Below are 22,347 nucleotides of genomic sequence, written 5' to 3'. Positions count from 1 at the left end.
CCTCTAACGTTTCGCCGCTAAGCCTGTTTTTGAAAATTATTGTTATTGTTATTGTTATTATCATTATTATAATTATTATTCACACACGCGTGGTAAACCATCTCCGAGTAGAGCTTAAAATTAATCATGTTTCGTATATAATACGAAGGATGGGTTTGAAACTCAAAACCAATGAGTGTATAATGAATTTGGCTGAATCTCCCGGGATTACATATTTAAAAAACTCCATTTTGTGCTGCGGTAATTTCTTTTCGTATACAAAAATATTCACGACACGTGTCCGCGGAAGAAAAAACACTGGACAATGACTAAATTTTGCAAAGTATCACACTTCACTTCTTTATCGAATATCAGTATCGCGTACATTTACGCGGTTGGAATAAATTTAAAAAAAAAAAGAGAGAAAGAAATAATATTAAAGATCAACGGGAATGCACGGTATCGCAATTTGGTTAATTCTTATAACCTCGCCTTATTCTTAACCAAAAAAATGTGAATTGACCAAAAAGTTTTCGAAATTTTAACAAGGGTATCAATGATTTTCCCTGCAACTTTTCTCTGCAATGATTTTTGTATACGTGCATATTTATCTACTATAATAATCAAAGGCAAAAAGAAAATTTTACCGTACGCGTATATAATCGTTGATTTACCCATGACTTTACGACGAGGGTGTTTTGTGCATGTCTTTTGTGAGCGTGCGAGGAGCACGGATATAATGTACGTGTAACCGCGGGGAGAATTGTAATTGGAGCATACTCGGAGCCCTGCGGTAAATAAGATGGGAAAGAAGGGAGGAAAATTGAGGGAAAAGAAAATTTCTTCACGTTTCGGTCAACGGACATGAGTGCTCGGCGAATATGCCGGGTGCGTATGTATGCGGTTACATACATTGTACATGTAAGGACTGCAGGTAGGCCGGGTATGTCCTGCATATTTCATCGTCAAGCGACCCAAGCGACTCGGCAAAGCGCGTTCCATTTTGGAAAGACGTGAAATTTGTCGCGTAAAATATCTGGGGAGACACGAGAATCGAGCAAAGTTGTATTCAACGCCGTTTCATTCTCGCGCATCGTTTTTGCATCTTTTCAAAAATCAAAATTCAAAATTCAAAAGAGATTTCGGCATGTGTTTTTGGACCATTGGTTACCGCGGGAGAGTGGCGAAATTTTTTTGCGATTTTTGACTGTGCACAAAGAGAGAAAAGAAGTATTAAAAAGATCTGACAAACTGAATTATATCTGTGAAGTTTGGTAGCTTTAAATGTACAAGAGTGAGATGAGGAGTTGCATTTCATTCTCAATTCAAGTTTCATTAAGTGAAAATTCTAATAGCGACGAATCGAGGGTTTAAAAGCGGGAGATTGAAGCTTTAAAAGGTAAAAATGACCTGCTCGAAACACGATCAATTTTCGTTTCGGAGTGAAAATACATTTTCTGCCACATCTCTTTAACGAACTACTCGACACTCTGAGACATTCTTTTATCACACGGTTACGAGTATAAGAACGAGACAAATAATTTCGTTCCGCAGTCCGCGGTATTTCCTAGCGTATCAGGTTACAGTAAATTCAACGATTGTTCAACCCGAGTAACGAAATAAAACCAATAAAAACCCGAAGCTTTGTGTCGCGTCTGTTTTCGACCAACGCATAAACACTCGAAATTCAAAGTCTCCTGGGAAAATTGTCGCGAGTCTTGAAAGCTTGGCCGATCAAATAAATGACACACGTAACACGTGTGTTATAACAAGTTGAAATTTACTCGGTAATCGAAAATCTCAAAAAGTCGGGAGAAGACTTTTCTTAATGAGCTGAAGCCAAACAGACGGAAATGAAGAAATTTAAAAAACCAAAAAAAAATCCCAAATACACACACCGTCAATTCTTGGCACCGAATCGGCAATTCGGAGAGTGCGACCACCTGCGTACGCCTCTGCGGATGAAAGACGCAATCCGTTTCTTCGGCATTCGGTGATTCCGCCCGCTGGCACAAAGCCGCGCGATGCAACCAGCGTTCGTTCCCGCGTATGCATGCGTTCACCGAAACGTGTAGCGGAAACGAGGAATTCGGATGTGCGCCGTGAGTCACCGGGGTATTTTCGACCCTCTGTGTAAGTGAGTATGGGTAGGGAGGTCTAGGCGGCCTGTTCTAGCCTATACGACTCGGAAAAATTCCTCGACCAAGGTGACGGCGAAGCTCTCGAACTCGACTCGCTCGAAAATTGCGAAGGCGATTGGAGACCACTGGAGTCGTTCGATTCCCACGTCGGTCTTTTAACCCGTCGTCGTGGAACACCGGCTTCCGGGATCGTGTAATTGAATTTTAAAAGGCGCCACCTCCGACCGAACTTGGGAATTCCATGATACGGATGCAAGGTGTAAGGTGTAAGGTGTAAGGCGAGACTCGGCTCGCCATGAAGATCGAGCGGTGAACCGTTATCTTATTCGTTAATCCCAAAAGAGAAATTTTTATTACGGTAACGCGGCCGCGGAGCGATAGGGAATATTCAATTAGGTAAAACGAAGGCAAATGCGAATCAGAGAGCCGATGTATTGTTATGATAATATAATTGTCGGATGTAAAATGAAGAGATCAACTTACAGAAAGACTGAACGTTGAACGAAAAGTTTATATTTCGCAGCTTGAGAGTCACTTCGAGGAGGTTTGGTTTGCGCAAGTATTTTTATTGTCAAGTGGAGTCCCAAAGTTGGGAAATAACGAGTTTTCCAAAAAATGCATCGTTGCGTTATAACGTTATAAATTTCAAGCCTCGTAAAAAGCGCGTTCGAAATTCAATTCAAACCACGTTACCCAATTTTCTACGATTATTCAAATTTCCGATATTTTCTCCCCTTTCTTCACGTTCCGAATGACAAAAACTGGGGGATAAGCAGTTCCGAATTGTTTCCAGCTTTTGCGCTCCGCACTCGCGTGTCGAGATTCGAGACTCTATCAACGACTCGGAACTATATAAAATAGAGATAATATTAACTATGGGAATAAATTTTAATTATTCAACAATTCGTCGACAAGAATGTTTGTTTCGTTTACCCTAGGAATAATAAGAATTTACCGATCTCGGCGCAATATAGACCTCGGGGTTTATTAATCTGTATCCAGTAACGACTGCACACATTGTGTATATACATATATACAAGCAACACCTACAAAACGTACCTACCACAACGCACAGTTTCGTCGAAGACTAGTAAATTTTACCCAACAACTAGCAGTAAACCATTCGTATATACTACCATCTTTACACAGAGGCTAAAATAAGCGCACAAATAAATTACAACAGGGAATAAAAATATATTGAAAATATTCTCAAGGTCTTACCTTAAATTCGTCAGACTTTGCAGCGGGGCTGTTTCAGGTCCTTTTACGGGGGTTGCAGCGGGGTTGCATTTTCCAAAATTCTCCCGCTCCTTCTTTTCAACCCGCACTTTTTTTCCGACGATTAAATATCCACGAAATCACGAGAACGAAATCCGCAGATCGATCGGCAGCCGTCTGCAACCCTTCGCCGACTTTCTCCCCCTCTCGCGGGTAACAACACCAAGAGGAGATAGAGCAGATGCCCTGCTGAGGCGGCCGGCCGAGCCTTGTATACTTGTTGCTCGGTTCGCTAATGTAATCACTTAATTCCAATTTCACTACACGTAGGTACTAAACGCGTGGAACTCTGATCCTTGTGTGACTGGAAAGAGAAAAATTAAGGGGTTCAAATTTTCTTTAATTTCTACCGCGATTCGAATTCGCCCGTTTATCGTTAACAGAAACGAAGAATCTTCGTGGAGAGAGAGATAGAGAGAGAGAAATAAAGGGGGAAGGGAAAGGCGATGGATGAAAGAAGAGGAAGAAAAACCGGAGACGGGAAAAGAAAGAGGCTGGAATTGAAAATTTTTCAAAACTTTCGTTTTACTTTTCACATATTATTAACACTGCAGTAAGTCGGTTATATTCGTTTTATAAATACTTTGTCCGCACTTGTTAAATTTGAGAAACAAAAACATTAACTTGCCAACTTTATCCCGCTTATCGTTGAGAGATTTATATTATACGATTTTTCTTTCGTTATAAAGGTTAATTATTTCAATCCCACGTCGTTGTTCAATTTTTATCGTATACTTTGTTGTCCGTATTGTAATGTAATTATTTTGTTATTACACCCCTCTCGCTAACCGATTCGCTCACGATCACTGGAGATCGCACCTAAAAAGGGTTTCGAAAAACTTGAAGTTGGTCGTGATCATTTTTTCACAGTATATACACGATGCATTTCTAACACATATCGATACACGTTAACGAACGTTGAACAATCTCGAATTAGACCGTGCAAGTAACGGGGCGAAAGTCAATACAATTATACGCAGAATATTTTCATTTAGAAGCTTGTATTTATCATCCACGTTAAGAAACCCTTGTGCACTGATGTATCAATATATACATATACGCGCACCGATTAGTTTATACACCGTAATTATACATTTAATTAAAACATGAAACACTTGTGCGTGCGCTCTTCGACGAGCTACTTATACTTACGAAGGAAAGATTTTTTTCATCAATTGTTTACTTATCAATTTATTTATTTATTTATTTATTTTTTTTTTTTTTGTCAAATGTCAAAAATAAAACATCATATCACCAGCAGATCGCTGCAGCTGCGGTTACTCGTACCCTCCGTATTATACAAACGAACCAACAACAACAAAATAAAACGTGCAAAATAAACCGAACCCAACGAGTTTAGCACGGTATAAAAACGGCGCGGGTCAACCCTCAGGTCGCGATCCCCCGACCATCCGCCTCGTAATTATCGGCATCGGTGTAAATGCAACAATTAAAATCGCCTTGTTATTTCAAACAATATCAACAGTCCTACCGTACATAACGTGCGTTTCGCACGGCGTTCGAATTTCTTATCGTTGCATGCTCAATGAAAAAATTAACTCGTTATATACCGCGGCATGATAATTTATATCCTTGATAGAATTCTCACAGGTTCGAGCGGCGGGATGAACGGGGGTGGAACTGGGGGGGGAGGGGGAGTAGCGAAGAGACGACGTGTGTTGCGGCAAATTATTTCCTCCTCTTCTCAATTTACCACAATTATTATTATTGTTGTTATTATTATTTTTATTATTATTATTATTATTATTAGTATCATCAACGTACCGCAACGATTATACGGGACTGACAAAAATTTCCGACGCGTAACGCGTGTACAACGTATTGGGTGTATGTATGTATATATACATATCGTATGTGTAACTCAGCGGTGTAACGTAGGTGTACAAGTGTAATGTAATTGATGTACGGTCAGAAAAGTTCGCCGTTGCTCTCGGTACGAAGTCGCGCGCTCCACTGAGGCACGAGCATGCGTATCCTACGCGGATAGCCCCCCTCCCCCCTCCCCCCTCCCCCCCTCCTCACCTCAGAAACCCCTCGTCGCGGTCCTCCCCCTCGCTCCCCGGCCCCGCCCCCCGTTGCCCTCAACACAGCCTCCCCCGGCCCTCGCGAACATCGCGGCAACGTTACAACCGTCCCAAAACCACCCCAAAACCAACCCTTTCAGCGGTATAACCATCCCCCGACACCGGTGTCGTACGTACCTGGTCCCGTAATACACGCTACACACGCGTGCCGTACTTGCAGGCTTGCAGGATTATTACTCTTACGTTTTTGCTTTCTCTCTCTCTCTCTCTCTCTCTCTCTCTCTCTCTCTTCGTATTTGATGCGCACAAATCTGAGCATATCAGCCCATACCACCGTATGCTTGGATGGCTTGCTTTGGCTGATAGGCGCAAGTACCTGTCGGGAACTTTACTTTTCGATACTTTGAGTCTCGGGTCACGTAGTTGTATCTCTGACGAGTTGGTGTTCTTGCCGGCAATACGTCACCGATTCACCAGAGGTGACCCAAAGGATCCGTTTACACCGAACAACTGTATGCCAAAGATCGTTTCTCGTATCGGCTTGTGTCCTCTGGAACTCGTTGCCTATCTCGATTCGTGAATCATCTTCCGTATCTGTCTTTAGGGTAAAACTTAGGGAATATTTGGCCAGCGATACTGTTTATTGCTAACCGATATCACCTGTAGATGCCTGATTTAATTTAATATGTCGATACTTGATTCACAACTCGTACATATATGTGCTTCGTAGGATTAGCTTTTAGCTGACTAGCTTTAGTAAGGTTCCTCTAGTTGGCGTATTTTCTTTAAATATTTTTATACATTGTTATATGTTTATTTTTTATTTTTATTTCATTTTATTTTATATTTATTTTTTCTTTCACCATTTGTGTTGTCCTTAGGGGGCACATTGCTCCGGGACATTGTTTAATAAAATTTAACTCTCTTCTGTCTCTAAACGTGTCGCCATGTTAAAGAAAAAATTGGGTGATATTTCTATTTTTTAATATCAATATTTTCTTTCACTGGTCGTTGGGCGAAGAAGGGGGGGGGGGGGGGGGGGGGATGTATTGGTAGTTGATATCCAGAATTTCGATCAGATTTTGCAGTAGCTTCGGCAGCCACCTTGAATTTCTGTCGAAAAATAACGATCGTAGGGGAAAAAATGTTAAGAAAAATTAAATTTCCCAACTTGTTTAGTTATGATAATTTACTGTAAAATTGTGAAAACGTAAGAGTTGTGTGAGGAAAATAAATTCGTCGTAGCTAATGCGGCATCTGGTTGAAATTCTGGACTTACAATTGGACAACCAGTGAATCCCCCGACAATAAGATAAAAAAAACAGTGGTATCGAAAAATTTCAAATTTACATTCCGACTGGATTAGTTTTTTATGACGAGACTCAGTTTTGCCGTTTGGCGTAAAAAATTCTTGCTAGTCACGGGAAATATAAAAATAATCGATCGAACTGTTCGTCTGGATAAAAAAATTGAATAAGAGAAAAAAAGGGTTTGACAAAAAAAAAAAAAAAAAACCGTTATTTCGTGCCTGTGATGTTAATGGTCGCGAATTGGTCGCGTCCAGTTGTGATTCACGGTAGTTTATCGTTATGTAATTTCAAATCTCTGGAATTCAAAACGTGTCGTAGTCGTTTGGTATTTGAGATACTTTTCAGTAATGTTTTTTGTTTTTTTTACTTTCCCTATCTTAGAACTTTTCCCTACTTTTTTTCCCTTTAATACCCACAGCGTGATGGAAATGAACTTCCGGAAGTTCGAATAACGCAGAAGTTTAAACATTTTGAATATTCTGATCCTGAAAACTTTTCTCAAATTATTGAAATTTTATTGTTATCTAATGTGTGATTTATTCAAAACTTTATACAACGCCGTGAAATTCCTCGTTATTTTTACAAAACGTTACGTAATTTCGCAAAACCGATCAGAGCTGGTTTATTTACATAATATAAAATGCTATGAATACGTCTCTTTTGCACCATATTGCGTGAAATAATTACGTAAAATCACTAGAACTCTCCCTAATTGACGAATACTTTTCAATTTACTACTTCGTCGAAGTTTATAACAAGCAATTCCGTCCGGTCAAATAAAGTTTTTACAATGTCTTTAATCAGGAATGGCGCTTAGCTAACGATAAGATCGAAAACGTTTTCACGTTCGCATAAAAACTTGCACTCAAGAGTTTCGCGCATTCTAATTGATTACTTTCTGCAATTCCGACGCTCGCAGAATCTAAATTAAATATTTACAATCCATAACTTTAGGTTTGAAAATAAACAAACAAAAATTTCACGACTCCCTAAAGTCAAAAAACTTGTAATGAAACAAAATTCTAACCGACATAACGTCTGAAGTTTTTCACAAATCGTGAGAAAAATTTCTGATAAATATAATTATTAATTAGAATTTTCAAGGACATAGAAAAATTGAATGGCGGAAAAGATTCGCTTGTGAAAAAGTTCACCGACTCTTGATACGACGTGTCAGTTGCGTCTACGTTACTTTACGTGTAAAAGAAAAACCAAAAAAAAATGTTTAAAAAATGGTAAAGAGTCAGGCAGGTCTGTAGTAAAAGTTTTCTTTGAAATCCCTTGGGCATATCCGCGTATCCTCGCACCTTTGATACACATTTGCTTTGCCCTCTGCAAACGAGCGGTTCCTACCAAAGTACCGACCAACCCTCTCGTTTATCAATTATATCATTGGAAGCATTAAATTCCACGAAACGAAGCGAAAGCGCCACACGACTCGGTCTGTTTGTTGATATGTACCGGAGAAATGATTCGGCCTCAACATCGTTGTTGTTATTACGCTGGTTGTTGGAGTTGTGGATTTTGCGTTTTCCGGTGCTCATCTGAGAGAATTTCTAACGTGACACGTGACGACGTATATTATACAGGAATAATCATCGATCCGCAATATATGATGAAAATACAACGCAAATTAAACGGGGGTATAATAAAATTCTACAAGATAAAATGCGAGGGTTAAAAATCCGAAAAATGCGACATTGGCAATGATGCGATATACTAGTTCAAACGATGTTCTTTCACATACTCCGGAAGTCTGTACGTACGTCCGCACAAAATTTTTACTTTTATTCAAAGAGGGGCGTATAATTATGACATTAGCAAGTGACGTGCGAATATTCACAGTTTAATTTCGCAATCGGTGAAATTTGCAGAATGTCATCGAATACAAATGCATCTCAGGGAAAATTTTTTCCTTCTTTCCAAAAATCATGCAATATTGTAGGAAAGAAGAGAGATTTTCGCAGCAACGAATAGCGGCACAACATCTTTCTATATCTCGTTTCGTATTATCGTTATCTGTGGGTGATATTCGGTGTGCCCACAAAATGTGGGTACCGGCATTGTGTTATGCATGATGTATACGTGTAATACACGCGTAGGATGTTTAATTATTCGATCGTAAATTCTTGCTTTTTAAATCAGCTTATTGTAAAACCGTTTTTATTGGCTAAACAATTCCCCGTCAACGTTCTAAAAATAATTTCGAGTACGTAACCGGCTCCTTTTTCCCCTTGCATTCCGCGGGTCTATATCGGCAAAAAAAGTAACCCACAACCGGCGATTTTATTTGCTCACGAGTCACGGTGCGGACGGATATAGATATGGGGGAAGTTCGAGTTCGAGTTCGAGTGTTCCGTCAGCATCGCGACGCCGGATGGCCGGACACTTCGCACTTTCTCAATCGCAGTAAAAGGCAAGTAGCGAGGTAACGAGGGATTGGAAAATTGGAAAAACGCGCAAATAAAATCAAAAAATAATTTGCGAGGTCACGGATTAACCGGTCGAAATAGAAACATTGCCGACGATATGCGGGAGGCGGAAAATCGGTTGGGACAACATTTTTTTCAGCATAAAGTGAGCCAATTTCTGATCGTAAAAAAAATTTGACGCGGATCAGGGAGTCCGTATATCGATACCGCGATCGCTTCAACGCCGTTGAAACCTTTCAATATTGTAGCCTCCGGTTTTCGTCAAAGCGTAACTTTCCACCTCGGAAGTATCGAGTTTCGTTGCTATACTCGTACATTATCGAAGCGGGTGTACAAAACCGCGCCTCGTGTTGCCGATATTTTTCGATCCTCGGAAATTTTCAACCCAGACAATTCGGCGATCGTATTTTTTTACCGACATTTCCCCGTCGACCATCGTTTTTGCTTTTATCCGCGAGATCAAAGGCGGATATGGGATTATAGCCAGATTATACCTTGCAGTATCGTTTTAGTCCTTGTACGAATGAAAAGTGTAGAGAACATCGTCGCTGACGTTATTAAAACAGTTGCAGAAACAAAAACAAAATTCAGGAATTACAATCTAATTTGTCTATAAATATATGCACGGATAACTCATCTCACTTTTCACGAATGTGAAAGTGTTTCGAAAAAATTTCCCGTAAGGTGAAGAAATTCATGGAACAAAATTCTTCAATCGTCGTACCGTAAAACCAAAATTCAAAAGAGTTTCTAAACGCGAGTAATAACAATGTGAGCAAATGTGATAGAGCGGTATGAGCCTCTCAAGATTTTTCTGCATAAGGAACTTGTCGCACTCTCCGGAATTAATGCTTATACAGCTTCACACGACGATTTTACGAATAATATACAACCATTTTATCGAGAGCTTTAAAAAAGTTTAAGCATGCGTTCCGATATTCGTGTCGATTACTTAAAAAAAAAAAAAAAAAGAAAAAACAAATAAAAAAACAGTACAAAAACCGAGTAACCGAACGGAAAAATTAGCGGGAATCTGTCGTTGCGCAGCGTTTTAAATAACGCAATGATTGTACTCAGCCAGCGTAAAAAGCGTCGTGCAACGCGACGTAAACGTTGACAGTAAAAGAAAAAAATAGGAGAAGAAAAAGAGAGCGAGGCCAGAACGGCAACGTCAGAATTAGCATAAACATTATCCCCAGCCACAATTTCCATCACCGTCTCGCGCATTTCGCCGTGTTCTACGTAAGAGTTTCGCCCGTTCGTCCCAGATCCGTTATGTCCTAAAACTCACCCCGCGTCTGAAAGGCGTCCATTCAAGATAACGTTGTCTACTTTTCTACACTTCTTCACTGTTACCTACAAAATTCTACCCCTAGTCTTGATGTAATCTCGCGTCTTCTCCACATTTATCTCAGCGAGCTAGTCTCGCTGTAAAATAAAGTATTTGCCAAAATTTGGCTCGATGTCGCGACCCGTTATCAATAGCCTCGATAATTTTTCCGAATCTAACGAATTAATCCAATCTCCCAAAGCGAACTTTGTGAGACATCGCAGAGAGAATGCAGCTGATAAAAGCGATTTTATGCTCTTGTTTTTGAGGCACATATAACGATTGTATTTTTCACCGAGTCTACAAATTCGTAGGATCGAGGGTGAAACGCGAAGTGGTTTATGCATCGTGCCTCTGTATTCTAAAGTCTCGTTGGAAAATTGGACTGATGTGGAACACATTCTGAACAAAGAAGAGAAACTGAAAATCTTGGGGCGCAAACAATCAACGGGTTGAACTTTGACCTGCTACTTCTTTGTACAGTCTTGAATAAATGAATAAATTCATTTCGCCTCGTAAAAAGCCTCGACGTTTGGGAAAAGAAGAAATTTTTACGAACTTCGTCTGGTTTCTAGGTAAATTCAATTAGTGTAGAATGAACGTGTATTATATTGGTCGGTAAGAAACGAGCGTTTCGAGGTTTCGCCGAATTTAGAAACCTTGGAAGCACTTCGCCGCGTATTTCTCATTTATTTAAAAACCGTGCTCTCCGACTTTTCAAGTTATCCCGCGATTCGATTCTCGTCGTCAATTATGATTAGATTGCTCAGCCTTGCGAACTTTATAATTACAAAGACCTACGTTTTTGTGTAAACAGACATTTGTGAAGGACGATTCTACGGCGAATTTAATTGACACGCTAAGGCTTAAATTTGCGTCACTCGTCAGAGCCTCGTTAAAGTGACACACGTATAACTACAGATCTCTCAAATCGGAGGGGATTAGATCACGGAATGTAGAAAATTGAGTTGAACAGGGCCGCGCAACGGAGACCGATTAAGAGTAACGATGATCGTTAATAGACGAGCTCCTAAATATCAATGGAGTGTGGGTATTGAGTTCAAAGCTTCCCTCTTTAAAGGAACAACTCAACTCGGCTTATCTATCGATTTCTCATCACGAGTGCAACGCGCTTCTACCATGTACACATTAGATACATACACACATACATCGATATTTGTACATACGTATAAGATTCACGCTCTCACGGGCTTTATAAATATCCCCATATGGCAGATACGGATAAGCCTAAATTATGCGCACATAATAATATCGCGGTACATTAGCTAGACTAACTTAATCTTGCGCTTGGCTTCTAGTGTTGCGCGTACATCGCACGTACAAGAAAAAAAATATCACTCGTAATAATTAAGTGCGCAAAACGAAAAAAATTAACAAATCAATTGATAGGGAAAGAGAGAAAACTGATTGGAACTAGCGTGTAAATTTAAGGCTGATAGAATGATTACTTAGCGCACTGTAAAATTCGCTGCTCCTGAGATTTATTATAACCGTCGTTCGGCGCTTTTCATTCAAATTTTACACTAGTAGTGGCGACATCTCGCGTAGATATATTCTAATCAATTTTTCTGGAAGTTAAACTATTGACAACCGAGATCAGAACACTGCATTACCGACGCAGAATGTAACAGGTTAACGTCGGCAGTGATGCAACTAACGTGGCGCAGTTTATACAGGCATTCATGTATATTTCCACGGTTTTTGAATTGTAAGTATTGATATTAGATTTCGATCTCGGATGAGGAATTGGAGCGTGGAGCGTGGAGCGGATTGTTACATCTAAATTTATACACCGCGCCGGATACCGAAATTCACGTTCGTATTTCTTTTTATTTAGCATTTATAAAAAAGAAATAGCATAAACAAGTATTTGTGGACATATCTTAATAAAACATATCTTAAAAATTACCTTACGGCTTCAATCCAGTTTTCTCGTTAAATGATTCCGAGAACACAGCCTGTCTTTCTATCGCAGCAATGCGCCTTGACGATTCTCAAAAATTCCGGACGATTAAGCAGACTGTATGCGGTTGTAAGCATTCGAACAGCGATGGTCTGAACATACTCGCTACCGCTTGAAAATAGGTCGTGTCCCAATTCTAGGCACGTCCCGAAATCGCACTCGTCAGCGGCGATGGTAGCCAGTCGTTCTACTTCCTCGAGGTTAATCAAGTGATCAGATCTTTCAGCGTCGTTTTCTGATTCATCGATTTGTTTTAAAATTTTCTTCAGATTTCCTAAAGGTAAAAAATTAATGGTTAGTGACGAATTTTCAGTTCTTTATGAATTTTGCTTTTCTCTGATTTCTAGGGGGAAAAACTATCACAACAGAACAACAAGTTACAATGATGAAAAACACTCGACCATCAGTTGCAGCCAGCTCTCTGTATCCCAATTGTGTTTTCTTATTATATGGCACCACAATTCCTGCACGATGAAACGTTCTGGCCACGACTAGTCTTTCCCTGGCTCTCATGGTTTCCGTGCTCTTTTCCAACCGGATGCACCGAGCATTTGCGAATTTTTTTAGCCGCTGACGCAAGCTAGCCACTTTAGGCTTTGCGAATGGATTAGTCGTCTTAAGTTTCTCCTCCAAATAATCACTTTGAACAAAGAACGCATTTGTAACATGATATTTTAAAATAGTATTGCAGTTTTAAATTAATCCTCCATAGAGAATAAATCCAGTTTTGAGAGGAATTTGTAATCCTGGGCACAGTGAAATGTATGACTTTAATTCTTTGCAAATTCGTTCAATTTTTTTAGTCACTCCCTCAGGATTCACCAAAAATCAGATAATTCTCGCAATGTGGATTAGATACCTTCCTAATTTTAGTAAATCAGCTTACTCTACAGCTCCAAAGACAGTTTCTGCCATAGGTTTAATCTTGCAATCCACTTTCATAGAGTTTTTAGCAACGAAAACAGGATTCTTCTTTGGCTCGTCTCTCCAATAACCAAAATGCAAGCCTTCCTTGTCATTGCCTTTAATAATAGTCTGCAAAAGAAATTGTAGAAAGTAAAAGCAATTAAAATGACCAGATAAATATCCTACATCTAATGTTCTCAACGCTATAAATAACTTAGCGAACCTGGAATTCGGGAGGGTCATAAAAGTATCTCCAGTGCCTGAGATACAGGTCGTTATTCTCAACTTTAGCATCCAATAATTTTCCATTCAAAACATCATATGGTCCAACAAGTAAAAGATCAGCAGCTTTGAATGCGCTGCAAGGGTCATTAGGCGATATCTCTTTACAAAGTTCATAGAAGCTGTAAAAGTCTGACGGCATATGTACCAAAAATTTTTCTTTTATAAATTCTTTTTCGTCCACAAGAGTCGACGATTCTGTTTCATTATCTTCTGTCTCATTCCTCGAATGGCTAACAATATCAGATTTCTGTTCATCTTCGCTTCCTACGTCAGATTCTCTTTGTTTTGAACTGCTTTGACCAGCACTTGCAGTTTGATCAGATGAATCAAGCGACACACAGCATTTCTTCGAAGTTATCTCAGGAACTTCTGAGTCGGAGTCGGATTCTGTAATTGATGGCTCGTCCTTTTCTTCATTTCTCCGATCCAGCCTTGTGCGTTTTTTAGGTTTCGATCTAGTGCCGTTTTTTCCCTTCTGGAACAATCACATTAGCTGTTGTGTTAGCGTAACAAAGAGTAGAAGCAACTTCTAGAACTCTTGCAGGAATTGCTAAGAAGGTTTTCCAATATCGGTTATAGCTTGCGAACAGAAGTGTATTACGTACGTAGTATAATATTATAAAATTCAACTGATTGTTCAGAGAAAAATGTAGAAATCGAAACGTTATTGAGGTTAACTCACTCGATCGTCCGGAGGTGGGTGTTTATATTTGTCCCGATGAATTTGATTCTTCTGATAACATTTGACACCATAGTTGCAAGGGGTTCGGGGGTCCTTGACATATGTCTCGTAAAGTTCATCGAAACTGGACATATCGTTTGATTTATCAGAAACTTATTAAACTCTCTCACAGCGTTGAATTTTGAATCTTTTCGAATATCGTTCCAAATATCAAGTGACTAAGTTCGGGACGATCCGGCGGCGGTTGGAAAACTGTGAATTCGCCAACAGCGGCAATTTCAAGTTTCGTTTTTTAACTGAAAAAGTCGAAGAGATAGATTTGGCGAAGAAAGTCGAAAAGCGAGGTAGAAAAAAATGCGATAGAAATGTGAATGAAATTATCAACCTATTTGGATCAAAAGCACAACGCAAAGCGTCAAATTACGTGTTGATACGCGAAGATTTTTATTCCTAAACGCGGTCGTTGTATTGGCAGCCTTGAAGTTGGCAACGAGTAACGAAGTGGCCTGGCACAAAATTGCGACGCGTAGTGGACGCGCAGCAAAATGCAGCAAAATTCTAAACGGGGATTGGCGGAGCGCCGACGGAGCGACCGAACTGTCAAATTCTGAACAAAAAAGGGTGAAAGCCTGAGCGAGGAGGGGCGAGTCGCGAATGGGGTTGCTAGCTGCGAAATCTGTCATAAGGGAGCAATAGCGAATAATGAATTGACTGTTTTCGGTCAGTGCTTCTTGAAACGGTACTATCTGCGACAAGTTATACGAGTTGAATAGTTATTTTTATTATTCCGAGCCATGGAGGACGACCTGCCGACCGAATACGACGTTGTCGTCGTGGGCACAGGTATTGATTTTTTTATATCACAAACCTCGATATATTAGAATATATTTCAATTCATTCGTGTTCTGTCAAGCGTACTAAATTATTTATCACTATTTTACTCAGGAATGACCGAATCCATCGTCGCCGCGGCGGCTAGCAGGATCGGAAAAAGGGTTCTACACCTTGATAGGTAGCTGTTATCACTTTTTATTCATAAATTTCTATATAAATTCATATTGTAAAAAAACGCTGAAACGAACCGCCGGTAAAAAAGTCTGCACTTACTAATGTAAACGTAGATTGTAGGCACTCTCTCAACAAAAGCACCATCTGTTTACTTGTATTTTTAATATTTTATCCATTAACACGAAACCTCAATTTTTAGCAATGAATACTACGGTGGTCTTTGGGCTACCTTTAATTTCGATGGTCTACAAAAATGGATAGAAGATCTAAAATCTCCCAAACAGAACGTAGCAGATGCCACTTCATTGCTTCAAGCTGATGAGAAGTTTTTAAAAGCCAGCAACCAATATTCCACTGTTGAAAATATCATTGAAAAATGGTTTATCTCCAAGTAAGTCGAGTTGCCAACTTTTATCGAAACAGATAGTTTCAAAATCTCATCGGATCGCAATAATCAATTAATTAATTTTTCTTGAAATATTTTGACAGTGATGCAGACCTGCCAGTACTGTCGACGAAAGACACGCAAACTGATGGCTCTGGAGATACAGCAGCCAACGACGGAGCGGAGAAATCTGACGAAGATAAAAGTGAGAAAAAAGAAACTGTCAAACAATGGAGCATTGATCGGATTAAAAAGGAATACCGAAAATTTAACATCGACTTGGCACCAAAGGTTAGAGGAAACAAAATATACCACTGAAACACATATATCTTGTAAAATTGCTCTAAGATTCAAACTTATCCTGATTCATTTCACAGCTATTGTTTGCTCGCGGTGAACTGGTAGAACTCCTAATCTCTAGCAACATTGCTCGATATGCAGAGTTCAGAGCTGTTTCTCGAGTTGCTACCTACATGGATGGCAAGCTGACCCAAGTTCCGTGTTCAAGAGCAGATGTTTTTGCCAATAAAACTGTGAGTGTTTTTGAAAAGAGAATGTTGATGCAACTGCTGACATCGTGCATGGAACAAGGAGCAGACAGTCCTGAATTTAATGGTAAGTGAATGTAGATCAAACAGCACAGGAAGAAGCAGGGGATTGGCATTGACAACTTTTTTCCTTGTTGTAAAAATATCGCGATCAATGGTGTGTAACAGCCTTGAGACCAATACTCAGTTGGGATAAACACGATACGTTGAGCCTGTTAACCCGCAGGATTTAGGTATTCGTCAATAATAATCAATAAACTTAGCACAACCTGATGCATGAAAGGAGTCACTCAACTGATCAACATTCTGTCCAACACACTGGTGCTAACTGTTCATGAAAAACAATAGGCTTGAATCCGTTTATGGCAACGGTTTGTCATCCACCGTCTGCTTACCATCCTAAACATCCGTTATTTGCAATTGAAATGAATTTCTTTTGAGAAAGAATAATTCGTGAGTCAGCATTTGCCATGGCATCGTATGGCTAATACTGATTTAGAAACCTTGGTTGGTAAAAATTGGAGAAAAATTAACAGAATGTTGAATTTTGTTGCAGGTTTCCAGGACAAAACATTCCTAGAATACCTCGATACGAAAAACCTTACCCCCATGGTAAGACACTATGTGATGCAAGCCATAGCAATGGCCACTGATAAAACTTCCACAAGAGATGGAGTCAATCGTACTAAACATTTCCTAAACAGCCTTGGCCGCTATGGAAATACACCTTTTCTTTGGCCCATGTATGGAAGTGGTGAATTGCCTCAATGTTTTTGTCGGTAAGTGGATGTACCTTGTGGTATTTTTTTTTTTTTTTTTTTAGTATCATTACCAAAATATACTGGAAGAAAAAGGACCAAAAGACTATCTCTCTCTTTTTAACAGTCTGTGCGCCGTTTTTGGTGGAGTATATTGCCTGAAGAGACAACTAGACGGCATCGTCGTTGGAGATGGAAAATGCAAGGCTATTATAACTGGAAAGCAAAGACTGGCTTTGGAGCATTTGGTAGTTGGACAAGGACACTTACCACCAGAAATTGTATCATCCAGTGGAGAGCAACAGATATCTCGTGGAATTTTCATCACTGACAGGTAAGTCGATTTTTTGTTCCTTTTCTCTTTTATGATGCTACTTAATAAGCATATCGTACACTGCATTTTCAATTGAACAATGTTGCAGATCTATTATGCAGGGGGAAAAGGAGAACTTAACACTACTCTATTATCCTCCAGAAGAAACTAGCCAAGAAGCTGTAACTTTAATCGAACTCGGCCCATCAACAAATGCGTGCCCTCAAGGACTTTGTAAGCACTATTTATTAATTTTGAATCTGTATATACCTGCGTTTCTTTTCTTTCTTTGTTCAATATCATCTGTTATTGAGAAATCCAATCTTTCAGTTATGATACATGTGACGTGCAAGCGAACCAAGACAGCTGAGGAAGATCTGGCGTACGTGACTAAGAAATTCCTGCATGCCGAGGTACTTGATCCTAACGTCACTCGAAATGCCACCGATTCTCACACTCAGACTGTATCTCCCGACAAGAGACATCTCCAGGCACGTAGAAACACTGCGTACTGTCAGGACTCACTAACATATACCTCCCACCTATAGTAGTCACCGACAGTGACGTGTTTCTTTCCTAGTAATACTCCCAGCTCGGACAAATTTACACCACAATTTTGTCTCATTTCTGCCAGTTGGAAGGGTACAGTAATTATTAGAGACATGTGATTTCCAGGAAGGTTCTGGCGAGACGAAAGATGATAGCCTGGAAAGTCCTAAACCACAAGTTCTCTGGTCACTGTACTTGAACTTGCCAGCAAGTGATATTAAACTCAGCGATTCTGCTCCTAGTAACGTGCATCTCTGTTCTGGGCCTGACTTGGATTTAGACTTCGACTTTGCTGTGAATCAGGTAATTTTATAAAATCAGAATATGCCGTCAGAGCCTTTGGTATACATGTCCAATCTATGATCCACAACGTGATCAAGTTAAATTTACTAACAAAATTTGATTTCTTGTTCCCTTTCTTTTATCAAGGCTAAAGCAATATTCAAGGCCATGTATCCTGACGAAGATTTTCTACCTCGTGCCCCAGACCCTGAGGAAATTGTATTAGAGGGTGAGGAGGCTCCGGGGCCACAATTTGAGGGAGACAAGCCAGAAGAAGGAGAAGAGAAACAGGATGTCGAAAAAACAGAAAAAGAAGAATGAAAGGAATTCCATTAATCGTGATACATGATACTAGCACGTATTAAGGTGAGAAATTGAAAGGATTGAAACAGAATAGGATCAAATCTAAATCTAAATATGGATAACTGAACGAACCTGTAATCGGCAAAAGTCTCATGTATGATTTTATACAATATTGTTGAAAAAAAATTCACCTAAGAGTATATCTGAGAAGGGGTACATCATAGAATTTGCTTAAATTTCGGGAGCAAGCAAAGAATAACCAAGACACATTGTCTTGACACACAGCTACCATATTACCAAATACATGTTACTTACCCAGAAATTAAACAATTTTGTGGATGTAAACATTTGTGATATTACTATATTAACGTTGAATAACTTTCCGGGTATAGCAATGGGCTGTGATATTTTCACGTGTTATTTGATCGCACGTCAATGAGCAAAATGATACATACAAGATGAATAAGCTTGAGCCAGATTTCTACTGTTGAACACTTCCCTTTTATACTCTCAGGTGACAGTGTGAATTCCATTGCTAAGGCATCGCATGTTTCAATTCATATTTCACAATTTATCAGCAATAATTGTGCAACTGTATTATTTTACAGAAATAAGTCTAGTTTGATTTTCTTTTGTTTGTAAAATTGTATCTTCAACAGCTATATTGACTTACCATTAAGTAAAAGTGCGAGGGTATAAAGGTTGCTCTTTTCGGGTACTGATAAACATAAGGCTAACAACTAAAGTAGAAAACTGAGACAGAGCTTGAAACTTGCTAAGGCAAAAATAATTTCTATGCATTTAAGTTCTTCGAAAAAAATAAATATTTAATAATGCATTGATAAATTTCATGTTTGCTCGATTCAATATTACAAATGCACTAGTTCCACTTGTTTTAACGTAATGCTTCTAAATATACTCTCAGAGGTCTAAGAATACCAATCGCCGATAGTCATAATTATCAACTTATCCAAAAGAAAAAAAATTCGAAGATACTGAAAATAAAATTTATTTCCTGATTACTTACTAATTGAGGTTTATTTATACTAGAGACAATTAATTAAAAAAGTATCATACATGAAGGATATTTGCGTGTTTTTTCATGTAGTGGCGGATCTATGAAGTTATTGAACGACGCGAACAAACTTTATTTAACTTTTCTTACGACACTGAAGATTTATGTTGCTTCTAAATTGTGGAAAAAAAAAAATGCTTCAATGCACAGTCCACAAATCAACATTTCGAGTATTATCGAGTGTCGCAAACCATTCCATTTATAAAATCTTCTGTTTTAATCTGCAGTCTACTTACAATCTGTATTACAACAATTTTGCTTCTACGCATATTATTATGCTGCTTAAAACATTATTAATCGTGTTTTTACAACGGTTAATCCTGATACGACGATAATTCTTGATAGGGTTTAAGAGTTCACTTTCACCTTTGCGCTCATACAATTCATACGCCAAACTATTTCACAGATCTAGTATTATCATTTTCGTGCACTGTATGTGTAATAAATAACCAAAAAGCTAAAAATGAGGATGAGATGTCTTCAATTTGACACTTTAACTACATGTATGCATATTATCTACGGTATGCTATTGTCGGAAATGATATAAAATAAATAAAATCTCTTCTCTACCTAAAATCAATAATACATAAGTATTTAAGTATAGGTATGTTGGCATACTTTCAAATGTCTTATGCATTTTTGTTGTTGAAATATTTATTTCTTACATAGAAATAAAGTGTCTCGAAATTTAAAAGATTATTTCAGACTTCTGTGCTCCTTCCTGAGGCTTTATTACATTCACATATTTGGCAATATTTGTGGTGAATTCAAAACATATTTCCCATTACTTATATCACTGTGAATCTCTGTGTACTGGGTTAGTTTCATTTTTCGAAGTAAAATATTACCATTAATACAAGCTTTTGCAGCTAGTTTCACCTCTGTTTGCTTTTTGATTTACGGGATCCTAACTTTGTATTTGGTACCTGGGAATATTTAATTTCTGCTCGAGTAACCAATTTACAAATTTCCATTTTGATTTCTGCTTGTGCTCTCATGGGTAAATTCATCACAGTCTGTGCCATACTTTCAAAGAATAGTTCCACACTGCTAGTGCTACTCCTTTTAGGAAAAACTTGTGGTGGTGGTAAACTTTTTTTAGACTTGAGAGAAGAATCAATTTCTATTTTAATATTTTTACAATCCTCTTTTGGCTCTTGTGACGGAGAAGTGACTCTAACACCAACAGTTTCCATCTTTGGATAATTATTAACTTTCATATTTGTGCTGGTCAAAACGGCAGTATCACAATTTTTATCCGATTGCAACTTGGGGCTTTCAACAATTATTTGATTCATTGGATTAAGACTGGACACACTTATAATAGAAGGTGTGGAAGTTGTGCTAGTTTTTAGAATAGCATTACTGCTCCTCAAATTTCTACCATTACGCAGCGCATTCAACTGGTAAGGTTTGGGACGAATAGCTCGATACCTTGTTTGCAATTTTGTGTTTTTTTCTACCAGACAAGGTTGAACAGGTGGTTCATTATCAAGGCCACTGCTCCATCCTCCATTATCTTGTTCTGAGCTCTGTTCCGAAACTTGTTCTTCTATACCTGCAATGGTGTCAGCATGCAAATCCAAGTCCATGCATTCCAATGTCTTATCTTTAAACTTTTCATCAGTCTGCGACGACTGCTCTTTGCTTTTTTCGTCGTTTGAATTTACTTGCTTGTTGTTATCATTACAATACAGTTCTCCAGCATCGCTGCATTCCGCATATTCTAATTTCCAGTCATCGCAATCAACCTCTTCAAAAGCTTCCAGTGCTTCTTGGTAAGAACGCTCGAATCTTGTTAAAAAGAAATTATGGCATGCATAAACTAATAAAATTTGTTTAACTTCAAATATATCGAGTCTTTCGGAGAGAATAGGCTTCTCATCCGGAATGAATACATACGAAAATTTTAAGAAATCCATAGCGTCTTCGTACAACCACTTTCTTCTCGCTGAAATTCCTAAAACACCTTCCTGCAGTCGTCGTCTCCTAAGTTTAGAATAAACGTCTTTCAAGCCTTTCCATCGCCTTTTGCAATCCTCAGCTGTAACCAAATTTAACGTCGTAAAAATGAATATCGAAAATAAAAAACAAAAAATTTATTTCGCCCATTCATGGATCACGAATACTTCAAGTATGAAGATATTTATCAATTCACCTGAAATACCGATCTCCGCAGAAATCACTTGCCAAACTCCGTTTACTTCATTTCGATTCTTTCGACGGGTAGGCGACGATTTTGACGGCAAGTACATCACCGGATGGTCCTTGACAAGATTAATCAGCTTCAAGCAAATGTGAGATCCCAGTTCGGTGCTAGGCGTTTCACAGGACATTTCAATCACAAGAATTATCCAAACACCAATTAAACAATTTGAAAAGTTCCGCTTTTATCAAAGACTTTTGTCAATACGATTTCGCAAACTTGAACTCGATTGACGATTCTCGCATGCGCATTATGCTGCGTTATACCATAATTATAAGCGATTATAACGCATTGATGCCGCGCAACGCCATTACAATGGGCAGTTTCAAACTGGACAAAGCGAATATATATGTGTGAACCATTGCCCACCACTGGGTTTGATAAGTTGTCTGATTAGCCCAATTTTGTCCCCGAATTCATCAGCATAGCCAACAAAAAAGAGAAAAATATCACTAACCAAAAATAGGTATGTATTATGTGCCAGGTGGTTGTGCAATGTAGTACGCGCGCCCTGACCCGCGCAAATGAGGTTCGAAGAGAGTTTTCCT

The 22,347-nt window shown here is 38.9% G+C and overlaps 4 protein-coding genes across 8 annotated transcripts in view; 1 reads left to right on the top strand and 3 right to left on the bottom strand.

Annotated features, from left to right (window-relative positions):
- The window catches only part of LOC124221410 (uncharacterized), a 99,871-nt gene extending 94,186 nt beyond the window's left edge, over positions 1–5,685 (bottom strand). Inside the window, exons 1-2 of one of the 4 annotated variants that reach the window (XM_046631389.2) lie at positions 5,621–5,685; positions 3,342–3,702 (exon numbers count right to left, since the gene is read on the bottom strand). The gene's annotated coding sequence lies outside the window, so the exon portion shown is untranslated. Of the gene's footprint in view, positions 1–3,341; positions 3,703–3,927; positions 5,153–5,183; positions 5,349–5,620 lie in introns of those variants that run through there. The other 3 variants (XM_046631387.2, XM_046631386.2, XM_046631388.2) reach the window with 3 other exon arrangements.
- Positions 5,686–12,346: 6,661 nt separating this feature from the next.
- On the bottom strand, positions 12,347–14,842 carry Hpf1 (Histone PARylation factor 1). Its single transcript, XM_046632209.2, has 6 exons — positions 14,758–14,842; positions 14,373–14,668; positions 13,629–14,165; positions 13,386–13,534; positions 12,901–13,139; positions 12,347–12,773 (listed from the first exon to the last, which is right to left on the bottom strand). The coding sequence occupies exons 2-6, from the start codon at positions 14,502–14,504 to the stop codon at positions 12,472–12,474; spliced, it is 1,359 nt and encodes a 452-aa protein (XP_046488165.1). The 5' UTR covers positions 14,505–14,668; positions 14,758–14,842; the 3' UTR covers positions 12,347–12,471.
- A 96-nt stretch (positions 14,843–14,938) lies between these two features.
- LOC124221848 (Rab escort protein) lies at positions 14,939–20,652 on the top strand. Of its 2 annotated transcripts, none has more exons than XM_046632203.2 (11): positions 14,939–15,215; positions 15,318–15,384; positions 15,580–15,771; positions 15,870–16,056; positions 16,143–16,380; positions 16,870–17,092; positions 17,199–17,405; positions 17,494–17,618; positions 17,715–17,797; positions 18,060–18,236; positions 18,363–20,652. In XM_046632203.2, the coding sequence occupies exons 1-11, from the start codon at positions 15,167–15,169 to the stop codon at positions 18,534–18,536; spliced, it is 1,722 nt and encodes a 573-aa protein (XP_046488159.1). In that variant the 5' UTR covers positions 14,939–15,166; the 3' UTR covers positions 18,537–20,652. The 2 variants fall into 2 exon arrangements, with proteins under 2 accessions (XP_046488159.1, XP_046488157.1); XM_046632201.2 differs by having other exon boundaries at positions 17,715–17,875.
- LOC124221853 (uncharacterized) lies at positions 19,908–21,929 on the bottom strand. The gene is made up of 3 exons (XM_046632210.2): positions 21,752–21,929; positions 21,496–21,637; positions 19,908–21,387 (listed from the first exon to the last, which is right to left on the bottom strand). The coding sequence occupies exons 1-3, from the start codon at positions 21,927–21,929 to the stop codon at positions 20,469–20,471; spliced, it is 1,239 nt and encodes a 412-aa protein (XP_046488166.1). The 3' UTR covers positions 19,908–20,468.
- Between the last annotated feature and the right edge of the window lie 418 nt (positions 21,930–22,347).

Source organism: Neodiprion pinetum, chromosome 6 (assembly GCF_021155775.2).
Source record: "Neodiprion pinetum isolate iyNeoPine1 chromosome 6, iyNeoPine1.2, whole genome shotgun sequence".
Taxonomy (NCBI): Eukaryota; Metazoa; Arthropoda; class Insecta; order Hymenoptera; family Diprionidae; genus Neodiprion; species Neodiprion pinetum.
The sequence above is the reverse complement of the archived record's forward strand: the minus strand, read 5'-3'. Positions and strand labels throughout refer to the sequence as shown.